The sequence below is a fragment of the Labrus mixtus genome, chromosome 11 (genome assembly GCF_963584025.1).
Source record: "Labrus mixtus chromosome 11, fLabMix1.1, whole genome shotgun sequence".
NCBI lineage: Eukaryota > Metazoa > Chordata > Actinopteri > Labriformes > Labridae > Labrus > Labrus mixtus.
The window spans coordinates 29,026,108-29,046,581 of record NC_083622.1 but is presented as its reverse complement, the minus strand read 5'-3'; the positions used below and the strand labels follow the sequence as shown (position 1 = coordinate 29,046,581).

Sequence of the window (20,474 nt, the reverse complement as noted above, 5' to 3'; positions counted from 1 at the left end):
AATGTGAGCTGTCGTGTAAAAAGTGCTTTTGGTAGTCAGAAGAGTAGAAAAGCGCTACACAAGTTCAAGTCCATTTGCACTGCAAGTTACCGCAAACAGTTGTGGATTTACAGAGATGCAATACTAAGTAACACGTTTCTCACAATACTGGTCAGCACTGCTAACCACCTTTTGCTTTTTCCAGACGTTTTACAAGGGGTCTAATTATGCATCAAATCTATTTCTTTGGATATTCATTCTGATTACGGGATGAAAAATGTTATACTGTATCAGAGCAAAACGTTTACAATATTAGATCAACATTTTAGGAACTTGACATGTTCCACTTAGTTGACAGTAAGATGGAAAGCTTGATACCACTCCGTCTGTTTTTATTAAACTACACTCAACAATCCAAGTCTTTTTATTAGCAAGTTGAACTCAACTATTTGGACACTGGTCATCACCATAAGGTTATCAAACAACTAATGGAAACTCAAAATCACAACACCTAAAGCCACCTACAGTCTTTATGCTAAGATCACTGACTCTGTGCACAGGTATGAGAGTACTAGCCTTTTTGTCATTATACTCTTGGAAATAAGATAAAGAGATGCATTCATCCCCCCAAAAAGTTCTTATTTCACTTATTTTCTCACACTTAGTAAACAGCCACTTGTTGTCATTCAGTAATACTGACTAAAAGAATAAACAGATAACATGTTCACACACTGCTTTGGGTCTGTCCACCCATTCCCTCTCCCTTTTGTTTTATCTATTCTTTATTCCTTTCCCTCCATCTCCTTATTTTAATAACTTCATAAAATTCATGTAGCACTTTTCTAAAACAAGTCACAAAGTGCTTTACAATTAAAACAAGCAAAAATAGTAAAAACAAATAATTAGGCAAATAAACATGTTTGAAAAAAACAACAGACACCCTTGCCCAATCAAAGGAGAAGCGCCCAGTGTAGAAACCCCCCAATCCCAACCCCTTAAAAAAAAGGGGGAAACAGAAGGGACAGTCTGCAGAGAAATGTTGTTGTTGTTGACCTACTGTATCCCTTTTTCTTTTTTTTTGTCTCTCAACAGGTTAGAGTGAGTATCAACAGCGTGTGCCGCGGTGACCTCTCTATAAGCCTGAAATCTCCAGCTGGTACTGTATCACTGCTGTTGGACACACGGCCCAATGACGCCTCCACTGCTGGCCTGACAAACTGGACCCTGATGACGGTGCACAGCTGGGGGGAGCATCCACAAGGCCTGTGGACCCTGGAGGTGAGAGCAAACAAGGGATGCTTCTTCAAATGTGAAGTTTTTAGTTAAACTTCAACTGCACGGTAAAGTTTACAGCAGTTCACTTGATGGAATATGATGGAAATGGTAGCCATTTCATTTCATCAGGTTTGCATTGTCACTGTGAGCATGCTCTTGCTAGAATTTACCACAAACTGATGTGCAGTCTTGGTTCTTATTTTTTTGGTTTCCTCTCATCTCTCAAGTGATAACTTAGTCAACTAGCCTAAAATATAGAAAAAAACATCCCTGGCAAAGCCTGTATAATCATTTTTCATACTCTCCCAGACCAGAAAACCCTTTTTTTTAATATAGCTTCTTGTGATATATTGAAACGATTTTTTTCCACTTTACATTGTCCTCTTCCAGTACTGTAGCTGCAGTGTATAGAAGTTTAAAAATAGCCCAGCCCAGCCCAGCCCAGCACAGCTCAGCTTGGTTCAGTTCATTTTACCATAGCAATGTGAATCATCCTCCACTTTCATCTCCGAGTTTCAGCCATGCATGGCAATCTTCATTTTCCTCCCCGCACTCTTTTCCTTTTTTTTTTCCTCTCATAGATGTGCTGATGTTTGATATGGAGGAAGGAGCTAAAATGGAAGGGAAATTAAGACTGGAAGGTTAAGTAACCTTGGCCAGGTTTGACAGACACAATACTGTCGACGTCTGATTACAATCCATACTCACAGAATGTAGCACGCTGAGGTCATTTTCTGTATATACGTGTGGGTGGAAGAAGTAGACATGTGGGGGGGGGGGGGACACTCAGGCTGTATGTGTGCATGTGTGCCAATAGGCGTCAGTCCTTGTAAACAGTTGGAGGTTTATAGAGAAAAAGCTGTGAAGATGAAAGACACCCACCCCCTGTCCTCTATCACCTACCCTCTTCCTGCAAACACACACACACACACACACACACACACACACACACTTTTTCTCTACCTCTCCGTCTCTGTGTCTCTCCCACGTCCTCGTGCAGATTTACTGTCCCCTCTGTGACCAATTACCAAGGCCCAGTGTGTCGCAGAGACAGGGAGGAAACACGGTGAAGCCGAGCCACATAACGACGCGGCTGCTCATTACCGGACGGCCGAGACGAGTCACCGCGATGCTCACAACATGAATTAACGCCTGCGTCTTTCGTGCCGCATACCTTTGCACGCCACTAATCAGGCGCACACTCACACAATGATTGGTTTTACGCTGATTTGTCAACTTCACCACAGATTTGAGGGAAACATGAACACAGAAAGTGACAAATACAAGGCGATAGAAATGAGTGTGAAAACGCTTGAAGTCAAAGCAAGGAAGAAAAGAGAGAAAGGACAAAGAAACCTGCCTGACATCTGAATCAGAGACAGAAAAAAGGTATCTGTTTTCTGAACTGTAATTATATATTTGATTGAATAAAATGGTTGTAAACCTAATGTCCCATTAAAATAACAAAGAAGGAATATCTTGCACATCTATTTCAACGTTTGTTTTTTTCTGTCCTGATTGACATATAACATTCCCTCTTACGTCTATAATGCCACATTCATCTGGAAAAGATGCATGTAGAGAAATACATGTGGACTAAGGAGAGAAATAGGACACTCAGGACTGAGCGGAATAGCATACAGTGAGGGGTAAACTATAAAATGGAGGGCCTGGGAAGAGACTTTAAGAGGACTTTCTGTTGGATCAGTGTTTAAAAACTCAAGGGCAGCAGTGGAGGGGGCTGGGGGGGTGTCTGAAGAGAGTCTATATTGATTTGTCATGATGACAATTGTCAAAGAGCACTGTGGTGCTGCTGGAATAAAAGGGGGACTGAAGTGAAAAGGGAGCGAGTCTTATGGCTTGAGGCACGGCTGACCTTCCAGCGCTGTGAAGGAGACGAGACCGCAGGGCTGGAAATACTCTCTCTCTCCCCTGTGCTCGCTCTACCGCCGTCTCTTGTACCTCTGCTCAGCTCAGTGCTTTTACTGTTCACAAGGGAATATGCTGAAGGTAGTATTGCACAATATAGTAAAAGCTTATTCTAGAAAACCAACAAACCGTTACTAATGTAATGGATTAAAACTAGACTGATATGATTGATTTAAGGATTGGAATCATCAATCAAATAAAATCATCAATAATACTTAATTAGATGTTATTTAGACATTGTGCATCTTTGAGCTTTCCATCCCTTCTCTCTCTTCCCTTCTCTTTGTAACAAAACCACAGGTAACTGAAATCAAAAGCACGACTCAAAACACAGTCTTTGGTTGGGGGAAAAAGAAACAGTCTTTACTTCTTACAAGCAGACAGAATCCAAAAAAGTGATCCAAGAGGAAACAAAAAGCTTGTACGCTTCTCACAGGGGTCAAAGACGAACTGGCACAGAAGGAAGGGAAGCCACAGACTATGGGTGCGTTCGAATTGTCCCTCCTATCTCCTTTCACTATCCACTTTACCTTAACCCCGGAAGCATTTAAGTGGCGGCCATGATAAGAGCCGTTTGAATTCTCTAAAAGTTAAGGAAAGGTGGGTCAGTGCTTCCTTTATAACCTCCTTTAGCATAGGATACACTGGACCATCCTTTATGAAAGGAGATGAGATATGCCGCCCCACAATTCCTTGCGGCCCCAACATTTAAAGCGAGTCGCGCATCCGGCTGTTCACGGAAATGAACGATGATCGTAAAGTGACACAGATCATGTAAGGGATAAAAAGATAAGAGACATTTTTATCAAGATGATGTTTTATTCAACATATTTCATTCACTTAAGAATGCTTTGTGCAGTTGTACATTTGTATGCTTCAAACATTATGTGCAGGTTATATCTTACATAAATGTAACAATTCATTTCATACAGTCATATTTATTTTGATGCTGATTTCTGAGTGGACAGGAAGCTGATGGTTTCACTTTTCTTACTTTTAGCCTGGTAGTCTATATTTCTTTTATTTCAATCCCAACCTTGTGGTGATCAGGATTATTTCATCAGTAAGAAGGCACAGGGGAAAGTTTTTTAGATGCGTTTTCTGTAGTCCATTTTCTGAACATTGTAGTTTCAACACGGCGGACCCACGTCATTAACCTCCGCCGGCCCGTCGCATTTAATGACGTGGCCTAGTGGAAATGTGGTCGGATTGTAAGAGCAACGAGATCGCCTTTCCCTAAGTCCTTTATGAATTCTCCTAACATCTTTCCTTGACCTCATGACGTTTCCCCAGGGTTAAGGTAAAGTGGATAGTGAAAGGAGATAGGAGGGACAATTCGAATGCACCCTAAATACTAAGGTGAGGGGGAAGACAACGAGATGCAGCTGGGAACAATCAGGGCGGGGTAGACAATCACACAGGCAGGAAACACATGAGGGCAGGAAGTGAAGGATCTGAAATGAGAGGAGAGGTTAGTGACCCAAAACAGGAAATAATACAAGTAGAAATTAAAACATAACCTAAGACACAGAGCTGGACATGACACTCTTGCACTCTCTTTGTTTTTCTTGGACTCTCTCTCTCTCTCTCTCTCTCTCTCTCTCTCTCTCTCTCTCTTACTCACACACACATATACAAATGCTGTCCATGTGTCTCCTCATCTTATCTCTTTAAAAGCTTTCAGTCCTTATGTTTTTTTTCACCAGGTTTTATGATTATGAAACATGCTTCCAGCATTTGACTAAACTACCGTATAGATTTTATTTGGAAGTATAAATAAGAATTTTGTCTTGACCCCAATTCATATATTTCAGTCATGTGACTTGAGGCCTGGAGGGCAAAAGCTTAGGAAAGTGGTGGCCACCATGGAACACTGTGGAGCAGCAGCACAGGTCTCTTCAAAACGATGCACGTTTACATCACCTGACAATCACAGAAAAACTGAGATATTAAGATAATTCCATATTTCAATTACTCAAAGCAGCAAAGTCCTTGCCAGAACGCCACTTCTGTGATGTTTACATATATCCAGTGGAGAATCCCTTACACAGCTGCCCAGAGGAAACCTACAAAAGTACAGGCAGCTATAGGCCCATGTATTTTAAATGTGGCTGGGTCAATAATGCTGCCGTTTGGAAAGTGATGGGCAAGAAATATGAGCGCTTATTAGCTACATTTGCTGATATACATTACCTAACAAGAGTATCCCCATTACTGTCAGTCTGGAGCAGTAATGTCAGTTAAAAGCTGTTAACACAATATTTTATGGATTAGGAGAAGTATGTTTTATTTGTTCCCTGACTGCAGAGCATCTAATAATATTAATCCACAATCGACTCCTCTCCTCCCTGGTTTTCTTTCTCAAATGGGATTCTGTAAAAGTATAACCTGGGCTCGTCTCCTTGCCAGTTAGTGCATCCAACGGAACAACAACTGTCTTTCCTTTAAATAATAGAAAATAAATAAATTACTGTAAAACATGAAGGCGGCAACTGAGACTGACAACTTCTCCTCAGCGTGAAAAGTATGAACACAATGGAAATAAATCAAATATTATTTGTGGTGTGAATAATCTTCTTTAAAAAATGAAGCAGCTGGGGCGCAGGTGGCGCAGTGGTTATTGCGTGCGCCCCATATATGGAGGCTGTGGTCCTCCAAGCGGGCGTCCCGGGTTCAAATCCAGCCTGTGGCTTCCCTCCCGCATGTCATTCCCTACTCTCTGTCCCTGATTTCCAACTCTATCCACTGTCCTATCTCGCCATTAATGGCACAAAAAGCCAAAAAATAAATCTTAAAAAACAAAAATCTTTAAAAAAACAAAAAATCAAGCAGCAGCAGCACCGTTTTCTCGAATATTTGTCCCCATACTTTGCCTAATGCGCAGAGCAATCTTTACTTTCTGCAAAGATATTTTACTGTTTTTAATGTTCTATACATGTATGTGTATCTTACTGTTGCCAGCAAACAATGTATCAATTTGCCTCCTTTGTAGAGATGTCAAAGACAATTATCTCAAAAACAGTCAACATTATTAGATACCACTGGAAAAGAAATATGTCAATTCTATTATTAAGGTAAACGGACAATTCATACAAGTATGTTTAATGAACTAGTAACTCAAGAAACAATAACTCTCCTTCCTATCCCACCTGACTCCCTGCTATCTTGTCCGTGTGTGTGTTTGTCTGTGCACTAAATACACTAAAGTGTATTATTGATGCAAAAAACATGTACATTAGTCATTCATGGTCATTAAAAGAGTCTTATTTTACATCATACTCAAAGGAACCTATGCATTTTATACACTCTGAAAGATGATACTTACAATTTAAATCAATCAGATTACTGTATATTGTTTAACATTATTTTACATTGTCAGATAAGCTCAGTATAGCCTAGGGGTATAGCCACAGAGGTTTTAGTACTTATCGCAGCGGTCCTGGGTTTGATTCTGACCTCGGCCCATTTGCTGTGTCAACCCCCCACCCTCTCCTCCCAAGATTTCCTGTCTCTCTTCAGCTGTCCTGTCCAGTAAATGAAAAAATGGCCCCAAATAATAAAAAATAAACAAAAGGAACAGTTTTATGTCTTTCTTGCTTCCATGTAAGTAATAATAATCCAAGTGAGGTAGAGCGGGCGTCTTTCAGACCCAAATCTGTTGTTTTAATGGGGTACTGTCATTCTGGACATCCAAATGCAGTTTAATTACTTGTGGCAAGTGGCAAGACAATTTCAGATGTAATGTTATTGGGGGAAGTGTCTATTACTCATTGTAAACTATGGTAAAAAAAATAAAAATAGAAACTTACAGTAACTACTCAAACACAAGCACATCATCAAGTTTGGTAGACACTCTGACAAAGCCTTGGTAGTTGCTGCAGTAGAAACAAACTCACATACATATTTCCACCAATGTGCTCTCAGACACACACACACACACACACACACACACACACACACACACACACACACACACTCTCACTCACTCTGGCCCAAGGTGGATTTCTAGAGGTGCATACATTTGCATATATCTGCATGTTTAATGAGTTTTGGGAGATCAAGCGATCCATGCGGCCCTTTGTGGGTATTTCTTTTGTGTGTGTTTGTGTGTGCGTATTTGTGTGTGTATGTTTGGGGGGATGGGGGGGATGGCAGGGCCGGGTCTCGCTGTAAATATCACCCACTGTGTGTTGGCACCCATCACAGATGGTCGGGGGCGAGGGCACCCTGTGGGCACAGGATACCTATTTCTGTTTGTGTCTGTGCTTTGTGTGAGACTGGGAGGCAGAGACGGTGTGACTCTGTGTGTGCACACTTCATTATGTGTGTGTTTGTGTGTGTTTGCGCGTGCATGTGTAGTTTGCACTGTAGGTGATTGTCGGTGTGTATAGTTTGTATTTAACACTGTTTTTGATGATGTTTGTATGTGTTGCAGAATGTTCATTAGTGTAATTGTGTGTGTGTGTGTGTGTGTGTGTGTGTGTGTGTGTGTGTGTGTGTGTGCACATACGTGTGTGTGTGTGTGTGTGTGTGTGTGTGTGTGTGTGTGTGTGTGTGTGTGTGTGTGTCTGCACTGTGATACTGTATTTTTTCTGTTTTACCTGTGATAGTAAGAGCATGTGTTTTGAGTTCACTTGTTATTTTTTCAGTGCATGTCAACGATTTAACGTGTGTGCGTTAGTTCAACCCAGTGTGTGTTTGTTCAGTTGTTTGTCTCTAAGCGTGCTGCAGTGTGTGTGCCTGGGTGTGTGTGTATGTGTGTCTCCCAGCATGCACTGTGGCTGTGATGGCCCTGTTTTGGATGATTGATGTGTTGGAGGGAGCTGTGAGGAACTCAGGTTGGGCCAGAGCCTCAGTCTGACACACTGCTGCTTCCCTGCTGCTTTACATATGTAGACACAGCAAGACTCCCCCCCCCCCCCCCCCCCCCCACCCCTCACACCCCCACACCCCAACCCATCCCACCCTCATCTGACTCTGGCTCCCACTCCAACACAGCCAACACTCACAGGTTCCTTTTTTAGGGCTTTATTTTGAAGCTTGGTTTCTTCCATTACAGTTAACTGAATAGCGTTTATCCAGTAACTTTTTGTTCAAAAATGTAACATAAAACTTCCAGACAGTAAGAAAAAATATATTTATACTTTTTTGACATTTACAAGTTTTGATGCTGTTTTTTCTTCTCTTCTTCAAAACGTAATAAATATGACTCTGTTCTTTGTGGATCGTCTCTTAGGTGGAGGGTTATGTTATAATGTTGTTTTTTTGCTAGTGATGGTGCCAGTTCTTTTTCATGCCCAGAGAAATGAAATTTAAGTGAAAACAAGAACAACTTTCTCAATGGTGAGGTAGAAGTATCAACTTGTCAAACTAAAGCCTCTGTACACCCACACAGGTGTTAGTGGGACCATGGAACAAGTATGTTTGACTGACGGCTCCACTACTCTGTTTTATTTTGAAGAAACCGTTTGGGAAGGAGGATTTGATGACCTGTATCATACATGTTAGGCCGTAGAATTTATTACATCATAAGTTCTCACAATAGCTCCACCTATTTACAACCTGTCGTGGCCTAATCAGCCAGAGTAATTATAAACACCTGTGTTGGTTTGCAATGGCTTTAAAATATAACAGTTTATTTTGAAAGAAGGAAAAACATATAGGCTATAAAAGGCAATGAATGCTCTTTGCCATCAGAATTACAAAAGACAATCAAGTATCAATTAATAATAATTTCCTTTCTGTAATTTAACTAACAGCTAAACCTCATGCATTGTTAGGTAGTCATTAGGCAAAATACACAACATTTATATTCTGTATATTTGTAAAGGCGCTACCTGTAAAACGTTGTCACAGGGGAATGAACTCCCAGACAATAAAGGCCCCTCTTTTAGTGAAGATTTCGGCAAGGACAGCCAAACTGTGATTTAGTCATCCCATATTGTGTCTTACTTTTGTAGGGCATAAACAAATCCTTTTTGGGAGCTTATAGAAGTAATCTGCAGGGGCTCCAGGTTAAAACAACACCATATGGGTTACACCTTTATAATCCTTTATAATGTTACATGCAGATTGTCTCCCTGTCATTCTGCTGCTGTCCTCTGTACTCATTCGACATCTGCAAAGCTAAAGCTAAACCTAAACGTTGCATCTAATAAGAGTTTATTAGATTCATAAATATGGCATCGAAGTTGCCTTTTCCCCTTTTTCTAAATACATTTTCTCTGCCAGTACTTGTATTTAAATCAGAAACTTTTTGTCCTTATCCTCTAGCAGTTCTGTTAAAATGTTGTCTCCAAATATTTTTATTTGGCATTGCAAGTAACCCTTTGTTAAGGTTTTATTATGTCTCTTTTCTGTCTTTGTGTCCTGTTTGACTTTAGTGTCATTTTCAATTCTTTCTCTGTCTTTCTCTTATAGACTATGTGTATCCTTGTCCTGTCTTCTCCCTCTGTGCCTTTTGTCCTCACCTTTACTATCTCTTACTCTAAACTCTTTGCTCTTCTCCGGTTCATTCTCTATCACTGGGTCTCCCTTTCCTCCTTCCTGACACTCACCCGTTTCCATATCCTGCCATCTCTCGCCCATCACTAATCCTCCCACCTCTCTTATTTCTCTCCCTGTAGTTTCTCTCTCTGGCTTTAAAATCCCTCCCCTCTCCCCTCTGTTCCTCTGTCTCTGCTAATCCTTTCATTTTCTTTGTCTCTCTTTTGTCTAAAAGTCAGATTAATTTCTCCTTCCTTTATGCTCATTTTTTTCTCAGCTTGTCGCTCTCACACTTTAAATTCCTCTGCAGATCTGCTGATTGTATGGCATCCAGATAAGTTTATGGATATCATGGACCTCTCAGTCAGAAGGATGAATTTATGTTAATACAATTTACTTCAGCCCAATTAGAAACATTTGACTTGTAAGGTTTTTAGGTGACAGTTGGGTTGCAGCTCTTCAGAGCGCCATGTTGACCCAGTAGAGAAGCATGCTGGGGAGCTGGCAGGCATGATCGATCCACCTGTAGCATCCAGCTGTTTGTTTACCAACAACAAATCAATGCAGCGCTCGGCTGGGGGCCGCCATGTCTGGCCTCTGGCCTGCATGGAGCCCTCACACATATAGAAAACTCTCACACACATACACTCTCACACACACACACACACACACACACACACACACACACACACACACACACACACACACACACACAAGCAGGCTGGGCAGTGGTTCTGCAGAGGAAGAAAGTTGAACTCTATTTTGAACATGTTGTGGACTTCTTTGGACTTTGGGTATGAAGTGATGTCCACATCCACAAGACAGTTTACCTTTATACTGGAGCTTTGAACATCAGTCTAACATATTAACAAAAGCTATCATTTAGACTTAACCAGGATTGTGAAAACTTGAACATACCTGACTGAGCTAAACTGAACCATAGAAATAAAATAGATGCAAACTCTTTGCGTTATCACATGACAGGAACACGGTGTGTCGTTACAGAGTGATGTTTCTTCACAAATGATCTTTCAAGGGTACAGAGCTAACCTTACAAACAACACTGACTTTGACTTCACAACCCAAGACATCCAAAACACATGGATGCTTTTAGCTAAAAAAAAAAAAGTTTTTTGTTCAATCATGTAATAGTTGTTCTACTTTGTTGCAAGTAAACTTTAATTTTATTTTTTGTGTATATTATTGTGGACAGAGAACGAAAGGCTGGGATGTAATTTCTGCACAATAGATGACAGGCAGAGACTTCTTTTTCCATTGGCTATGGCCCGTAGAGCCTGTGTTCAATATATTTCATAATACACAATATAATTTTTATTGATCAATAAATACACATTTCAGGAACCCCATATGAATGACATGTTACCCCATGTGGGAGGTTATGAAAGCCTGACATAGGTATTACTTAAATACATCAGTTGAGTTTATTAGATCTTTTTAATTCAAAGCTTAGGGTTCAGGCAAGTTATCATTTCAAGTACTTAGTCAAAAAGGAAATGTTGAAGCAAATTTAGGAGTAGTTGGTGTTTAAGTCAAAGTTAGGTCAAGTGTTCTTTATATTGTTGAAGTCAAGTCCACAGCTTTGCAACAGCCTGCTAGGGAAAAATGATATGGAATCAGCCATGTGAGGCTGCAATGACAGTCAGCAGCAGACCTGAACGTTACTTGTTTAATCTGCCAGTGTCATAGAGGAAACCTAAGATTCAACTTCAATTGCTCCGAGAATCTTAATTTGTATACAAACATACAAAGGCAAAAAGGAAATGTGTTGGTGCTTTCAGGTTAGCGGTGAAATTAGTCTCTTGAGTTTCCAATGTTCCTCGTGCGGGTTTTGATAGATAGCAAGCTTTGATTGGGTTCTTTTGTTTTGTGTTTTTGAAAAGGAGGCAGGTATACATCAATACAGTACCTATTTGTAGAAAGTCCTTCATTAAAATCATTAAAAACTAAGAAAAACACAACATTCAAAGATCACAGAACATTAAGCAGTGATGCTGACAAGAATCAATCTTATCAGGGTTAAATGACTCATCTCTCTTGTAAGGCTGTTTTATCTCGAGTTTACAACAAGTGTGTGAGTAAGGGTTCCACATGTTTACCCTCTGAACTGAGAAATATGTCTTTCAAAATGAGGATTTACAAAATGTTACTTTACAATTTAACATAGACGCACCCTGACTGACAGAGGAAGAGACTCTGAGATCCACAACGTCACTGAGACTCTTGAGCCTTTTTATATTCTTAATTCAAAATGTTTTTGCCTCTGTTTTGCAAGAGAGATATTCTTAAAATATGGTTGCTGCTGTTAATTCATGTAAGCTTTCTCATAAGATTTTTTATAGCACATGTATGTATCTAGAAGACACCATACTCATGGTAAGAACTGTTTATGACCAACGAAGTGTCTACCATCAGATGTTTCCCACATTTTAAACTCTTCATCTAACTTAACTTCTGCATGCACTCTTTAGTGCATAATGCCACTCAGTCCAGACATGACAACATTTATGGACCAAAAGGTTTGTGTCTTGTTTCTACACTTCTGGTAGGCACACACAAGTTGTAATTATATCTCTACAAGTAAAGACAGCTCTGTTACCAGATTATTTTATTTGTACAGAGGATCTATGACAAGCTTTTACCAGAGGTAGTTCCATGTTTGTGTCAGTGAACTATTTAAATTTGGCTACATTAACAAAATTAAACATTTTCTTGTTTGTATTTCTGCACAGGAATTCAGACCAAACAAGTAGATGTGGATGATTTAAAAAATAAGAAGTAGGAAAGAAGTTTGTCAGTTATTATTTTTTAGTAAAGACGTCTTTTCTCATGCATTTGTTTCCAGGTGACTGACCATAAAGGCACAGTGTGGCTCTGTAAGAGGCCGGAGGACAAGGAGGCATCTGGAGCCGTGCTCAGTGTCACTCTCATCCTCTACGGCACCTACAACCCACAGAGGAGTATGCACGGTATGTGAGAGTGTCAACCGCTTCCACTTCTTTAAGGACATGCACCCTGAGAAGTTAGGGATACAGAAAATGAAAACTAGTCAAATCAATTTGTTGAACTAACTTAAAATTACAAGACAAGTTGAAGATTTTCTACCCTGATTATTTCCAAGTTTTCCACAAGTGCAGCCCAAACAATTCTGAACCCTCAACTACCACCACCTGCCGTCCACCTTCCACCTCTGCTTCTTTGGCGGAGGCAGTGGAGTCAGAAGAAGTCAGAGGGCGACTGACCACAGGGACTGTGATATGTAATTACAGCATGACCCCTGGCTGCCCCTCCCCATTCCTTCCCCCTTCTCAGTGGTGTGTGTCATTCCCCATGTTGCCAACAACCTCCACACACATCAACACACACTCATACAACAGCACACTAACACTAGCATACACCTTGTTAGCCACACCAGCAGTAGCTATAACACCGTCCTCTGTGTCCCTGTCAGAGGTTTAAGGGTTGTTAGAATCACTGATGCATGCTGGGGGAGGGGGGGGGGCATTGCACCAGACTCTCCTGTTGATCTCTGTCAACAGGAGTTTCTGCTGGTGAAAAGGTCCTTGAATATCATGGACTTTTGAAGGATGGTCTGGAAAAGTCAAGGATAATAAAAAAACGTTTACTGATAAGTTATGATCTTTCATTTCATCATCATGATTTAACCCCAATTATATAAAAAAACATCAGGCGACAAGGAATCTGTGAATATTCACCTGAGGACCACGCACGCGTGTGTGTGTGTGTGCACGTTTGTGTGTGTGTGTTAGTGTGTGTGTGCGTGTGTGTGTGTGCGCACGCGTGTGTGTGTTAGTGTGTGTGTGCACGTTTGTGTGTGTGTGTTAGTGTGTGTGTGTGTGTGTTAGTGTGTGTGTGTGTGCGCACGCGTGTGTGTGTGTGTGTGTGTGTGTGTGTGCACGTTTGTGTGTGTGTGTTAGTGTGTGTGTGTGTGTGTGTGTTAGTGTGTGTGTGCACGTTTGTGTGTGTGTGTGTGTGTTAGTGTGTGTGTGTGTGTGTTAGTGTGTGTGTGTGTTAGTGTGTGTGTGTTAGTGTGTGTGTGTGTGTGTTAGTGTGTGTGTGTGTGTGTGTGTCTTGCTCTGTTGCTCTCTCGTCTCTTTCTGTCAAGATGCTGATCTCTCTGTTGAGAAATCAATGGCTTCCCCCTCCTCTTCAGCCTCTCTCACCATCCATCCATGTACCCCTCTCCATGCTTCTGGATGTAACCCAAGTTCAAGCTGTTAGTCAATCTGCTGTCCACACACGGACACACTCACACACAAAAACACACACACGCACGCCACACACAAGCACTCAGTGTTGAAATGTCTCAGTCTTTTCCTCAGTGACATCACTCTGTCATAGCTTGCTGATTGTGAACTTTACCTGAGTCATGACATTGTAAACATTGTTTCCAGCTAAACTCCTATTTAGAACACAAGTATTTCATTACTTTTTGAATATTTCTTTGTTTATGTAGGCTATAACTAAATTAAATGAAGACTTTTTAAGAAGCGTATATATTCACTTTTTTACCAACCCTTAGTTGAGAAGATTAAAACCACTTACTGTGTGTATGCATGTTTAATAAGTAGCTTGAGCCTGATTATTAATGGTTATTAGTGAAGCTTAGCACAAAACAAAAGGAGGTGGGGGGTTGGGGCCAGGGCGTTACAGTTTTATGAACTAAACAAACCAACATACATTAATAATATACATTATTTAGGGATAATTGAGATATTGAGAGGCTGACTTTTAACTTTTGGATAGAACTTGGGGCAGCAGTAGCTCAGTATGATGGGACTTTGGTTGGGAACCGAAGGGTCGCCAGCTCAAGTCCTGGTGTGGAAGTAGATGGTCTGGTAGCTGGAGAGGTGTTGGGGCATGTCCCGTGTTCTGCCGGGGTGCCCTTGAGCAAGAAACCGAACCCCAAACACACTGCTTCCTGTGTAGCAGTGTGTAGCAGCCCCACTCTGACATCCCTCCACTAATGCATGTCCACAGCTCCTGTTTGTGCATGTGTGTATTTCAGGTCTATGTGTGTAAGAAGCATGTATCTCAATAACAGAGTGTAAAACCAGAATTTCTCTCAGGGATTAATAAAGTATGTAACATTTTAAAAAATACAATTTTTAAAATGGCCATTTGGCATGCTCAGCTACTCATTTCTCTAATCTACCTCCACATACAGTATACCATTCAGATGTAAAAGTGGCATTTATTGTGTCTTTTATGTATCTAGTCATTACAGAGAATATTTGATACATTTTATATGACGAGATAAGACACTTTTTCCATCTTCAGATGTAGCCAAATAAACAATCTGACCAAAGGTGTGGACACCTGGACAAGGAGTGTGCAAGTATGATCTGTATGTCACATGAACATTCAACTTATATTTGATTGTATAATATGTCTAAAGAAAACCATGGGCTCTTTTTAAAGACTTTCCACCAGAGTTTTGAACAACTTTATTCAACATCAACATTTATGTTGTTGCAGGTTTGTGGTGGTTCTGCTTCGTTGCGAGTGTGTTTTAAGTTAAATGGTAAATGGACTTGAGCTTGTATAGTCTTTTTACACCGCATGAGTTCAGGGCTCTGTATAGATCAGTCACTTTTATTTAAAACGGAGAAACAGATCCCTTTTATAGACCTGGCCACTGTATGTGCATGAGGGCAAGGATTTTTTGAAAGACCACAGAAGGCAGTGTCTTTTAAACAAAAGTTTGAAAGCATCGTATTTAGTTTTTTTCTGTAGTGAGGAAATTTCAGTTGGAGCAGCAGCAATACAGCAGAAACCGTAACAAACAGCCCCGGAGCCAAAGTACTGAAGTATTTTGAGTAAAAGCATGTCCATCTATCTTTTAGGTCATTTTGCACAATATATTTTAAGATGACTGATTTATCCTTAGAAATGATGAAAGTTGTAATGCTGAAAGCTGTTGTCATGAACAAATGGTTTGTTTAATTTGAATTTCAGAATTCAACTGATCACAGTCTGTGTAGTTATAATGTTGCTAAAGTATCTGAGTTTTTATTGAGGTAATTCAGTCCATGTACAATCTCAGTTGGAGCGGAACATACTAAGTATATAATGTTTTACTGATTTTCTTTACTGATCTCTATGGCTTCTCTCTACTTAATGTGGGTAAAAGGGGATTACAGTTTCAGGTTAATTAGGTACACCTTGGTAAACTATACCCAGTTTCAGCAGCCCTACATCGATTCATACCTTATGTTGACAAGGGTGCATAAAGAAAACACCTCTCAGCATATTTCAGTTCAGTTTTATATCGCCACAAACACCATTCTCCAAATGGTCCAGCAGATAAAAAACAACTATTTGAAAGATGATGATTTTATAATGATTCATTATAATATTACTATTTTTTAAAATGTATTTATTAAAAGTCTGCTATATAAGAATGTAATGGTTTAAGAAAAGTTTACCCGCACTTTTTATACAATGTCTTAACTGAAAATAAAGACTAAAAACAAGAAGATGTATATATCTGGTGCCTAACATTGGAATAAATGATGTTAATCTTTCTCATTTTCTTCCAGTTTCATGCTAAAACACCTCCGTGTCTTATATGATGGCAAATGATTGATTATTTTGATCTTATTTCTGAAGAAAGTGCAGCTCTAAAATGCATTCCTTTAAGTGGCATCACAGCGACTGGTCAGTATATATACTGGAATGCTCATAATGTAACTTAGTATGTTTTCAAATGTTGTGTTAAGACATTACAGCAAATCAGCCACCCACTTTTATTTTTCTCTGGCAACATCTAACACTCTCCATCTCAGTTGTTATGCCAGTTATCCAGCAGATACCACACAGTGAGCTCTGCAATGTGTAGGATAAAGCCACAGCTCCAGCCCGGGTGTCCTTTATGATACAGCCTCATCTGTGTGTGTGTGTGTGTGTGTGGGTTTCTCTGCCTCTGTGTGTGTGCTTCCCCCCGTGAGTGTTTGTTTGGTGGCTGTGCGGCAAGTGAGGGTAAATTGCTGTGATTATGTGGCAGTAATTGAACAGGGATGGTGTGTTTAATTGAGTTGTTGTTTCCCGATGTTTCTCTGTAGTAGCAGGAGCTGCAGAGCTGACAGGTGCCTCGTCTCGCCTCGTCTCTCCGGGAGTTTTTTATATACCGTCACGTAGGCTTTCTTGTGTCTTTTTTAAGCTGCATTTCTGCGTGGTTTGCTCTTAATGGGGTTTGTATGGCTGAATGATGTGTGGGGGTTTTCACTGTTACTGCAGGTCGAGGGAAGTTTGGTTTGTGATATGTCAAGTTTTGTACATTTTCTTAATAAAGGTGTGTACTTTTCAATGTATGTATGTTTAACTGGCGTACATTAGTGAGAAATTTGCTTATTCTTATTTGTGTATCCTGAATGAAAGACTACAATGTATGTTAATATTGTAACTGGCATTGTAGTCATAAATCTGTTTTATTTCTTGTTGTTGTCCCTGTTTGTTTGTCTCGTTCTATCTCTGTTTCTGCAATCCCAACACAGTGGCAGCACATGTGCAACATTAGTCTGGTTCTGTTTGAGGTATCTGCCTGTTAAAAGGAAGTTTTTCCTCGCCACTGTTACTTACTTACTTACTTACTGAATGTTGCCAATATTTGGTCTCTGTACATAATATATTAACAAAGACTACAGTAGACCTGCACCTTTTGCAGTGTGTCTAAAGATAACATTTGTTATAAATTGGCACTATACAAATAAAGATTGATAGATTGATAATGTGATTTCATAATACATGTGAATGCATTTGTGTTTTGCATCTACTCTACTCCACAATCTGTATGTTATGAGTGTGTGCGTATGTGCATGTGGCTCTATCTGATCTGCCTTCTGGGCTCTACGGCCCAAATCATATGGTAGAAATCACCAATTTCACCATCCTGTTTCCTCCTCCTCCCACCTTCTCCTCCTCTCTCCTGGTTTGATTTCTCCTCTTTTTCTTGCTCTCCTCCCCCCCAGTTATTCTCATCCTCTTCTCCATCTCTCCTCCCTTCGTTGGTACCTCGCTCTCTGCGGAGATGTGATTACATCTCTCCTCTGAGCACTAGTGATGTAAAGGGCTCAGTGTATGTGTGTATATGTGTGTGTGTGTGTGTGTGTGTGTGTGTGTGTGTTTGTGTGTGTGTGTGTGTGTGTGTATGTGTGTGTTTCTGTGTGTGTGTGTGTGTGTGTGTGTGTGTGTGTGTGTGTGTGTGTGTGTGTTTGTGTGTGTGTGTGTATGTGTGTGTTTCTGTGTGTGTGTGTGTGTGTGTGTGTGTGTGTGTATGTGTGTGTTTCTGTGTGTGTGTGTGTGTGTGTGTGTGTGTGTGTGTGTGTGTGTGTGTGTGTGTGTGTGTGTGTGTGTGTGTTTGGTGACTTGTTGGTGATCTAAGCATCCCGGTGCAGCGTATTGTGCGGTGTAATTCACGGACAACGTCTCCAGATGAATGCCTCCATTCATGATTACAGCCTCTCCATTAGCTGCAGCCCTCGCCGCCTGTTGTTGTCTTTTCTTCTTCTCTGCAAAAAAAAAGCAATTAAATCAAGACAAAAACAAGCTGGAACACAAATGTTGTACCTGCAAAAAGGGAGAAAAATAAAACAGCAAGGAAGAGGTGTGGGAGTGTTTGTGTGGGGCGAGATACCAAAACACAAACTGTCTCTATTTGAACATTCATGCATGACTGCAATCTACTCAAAGAGACACACAAAACTTCTCCGTTTGGGAAGTAGAATTTAGATTTTCATGCTGTTCTGTTAGAGTGTCTGACTTTATTTTTAAAAAGGATTAGATTTCCTCACAAACATTTGGTGCTGTCGTTTTTGAATGGGCCACTAGCATTAAAACTTTGACTTGAAGCTATGGTAAACACAATGTTAGTAGTGTGAGTCATTCTCTCATTTTTAGTACAATAGTACTACAATAGTATATTTTTTCTTCTACTGTAGCGTATATTTTATCAATCTGGCACGAGCAATATTTACATTTTAGACTGTGCAATATTTATTATATTCTGTTATCTGGAAAGATACTTTTTTATACTACATGCTGTAAATACCTACCATACAATGCTCAATCTTACCTGAAGGAGAGTTTTTGTTGTTTTTTTAGCTATGGATGCCTGTATGTGTGTGCACTTTAAGGTGAAACCTAATAATTATGTTGTACAGCTGTATAATGACAATATAGACATTCATTCTATATTTCACAATAACACTATCCAACTAACAGTATTTAAGCACAAACAGAGAATAGATGTATTTCAGGTAAAAGTAGTTTATGAAATAAATATTTTATTGGTTGAAAATGTGATAAAGAAATGACACACAGTTAAACTGAATATCCATGTGTCTAATTCTTAAAGATGCAGGCACACCACAAGTTGCCCAAATGTGTCCAAATATTCTCGATAATGTTGTGAAAAGTTTATTTCTCACTGATTTTTATAATTGTTCTTCTTGCCATTTTGCACAAGTTTCCATCATAATTGAACAGACATAAAACAGTTTGTCAAAAAAACGAAGACCCCCCTTTTTTGGACCTGCCGATATGTTATTGTGACTTATCAGTTTAATGTTAAAATCAGCAGGAAATATTTGGTTAGAAAGTTTAGTAGTAAAGTCAAAAATAATTATACTTCAACCTAAATGTATTACTGTCCTTTTTAGAGTGTATTGACAAAAAAGTGTGTGGATGATATCAAACAATGATATCCTGCACGTTTCATATATTTACTGTGAATCCTTGATGCATAGCAGTTTGAATCACATGCAGAAAATTCTAGTGCGGAATTCCAGCACTTGCAATGATAACCCTTCTAGGGAAGTGCAAATTTGCACCCGCTATAAACACTATGATACTTGCATTGGATTGCTGTTTTCATTTTGTCTATGTATATTGTATCTTTTCCTTATCAAATAAACCATAGATACATATAACCATGAAGGACACAGGGCACAAGTAAACTAAGTGGCTTCTGCAATGAAAAACATAAAAATCATAAAAACATGATTTCATGTAAATCTTCAACACTTCACTGTATTTAATAGGACAGTGATAGATACAAAACAGGGAAGAGAGAGAGCTGGGGAATGACATCATATACAAGTCAGTACAAACTGAACAGATTTTAGGATTTGAAGACAGAAAAAGTCTTGTTTCTGGTTTTTAGTCTTTGAATTTTTATGATTATCTCAATAATTCTGATACGAAAGCCAAAACTCCAAGCAGTCTTTGAGAACATTTCTAAAATATGCACAAAATTGACTTGACATTTAAATGGAATTGTTGCTTCTCAGACAGACAGTGCTACGCAGCGCTCTTACAGTCCTTTTCTGCTTTGTTTTTGTTTTTTCAGAAGGACCCCTGCGGAGCATTGTGTCCATGGGGTTGCGTCACCCCATCCCTCACAGGGGGGTGTACCAAAGGGACGGCTACCCCCCTCAAGACCTGATTCAATGGATCTACAAAATGGAGAGAGACAGGAAGGTTGGAGTTGCAGATATCAGCGACCCAGCCAGACATAAGGTACAGTACTGTACACAGAGAGAACACACACGTCACACACATCACACACACTGTGATTTACTATTCCAATAAATCACTGGCACCGCCTAATTTCCTATGGATTTCAATTTCCCCCTGGACATATCTGCATTGATCAACTTCAGGTGTAAGGATGTGCCAGGCGTCGCTCACTGTGACACTGAAGAATGGCTCACAGATCTCTGCAATACGTGTGTGTGTGTGTGTGAGTGTGAGTGTGTGTGTCTTTC

General features: G+C 40.0%; 1 protein-coding gene across 2 annotated transcripts in view; it reads left to right on the top strand.

Annotated features, from left to right (window-relative positions):
* Nucleotides 1-20,474, top strand: part of LOC132984393 (furin-like protease kpc-1) — a 164,389-nt gene that overhangs the window by 138,849 nt on the left and 5,066 nt on the right. For both annotated transcript variants that reach the window (XM_061051218.1, XM_061051219.1), the window contains exons 16-18: nt 1,072-1,257; nt 12,533-12,656; nt 20,057-20,226. In XM_061051218.1, the coding sequence (XP_060907201.1) occupies nt 1,072-1,257; nt 12,533-12,656; nt 20,057-20,226 (480 nt within the window). The remainder of the gene's footprint in view (nt 1-1,071; nt 1,258-12,532; nt 12,657-20,056; nt 20,227-20,474) is intronic.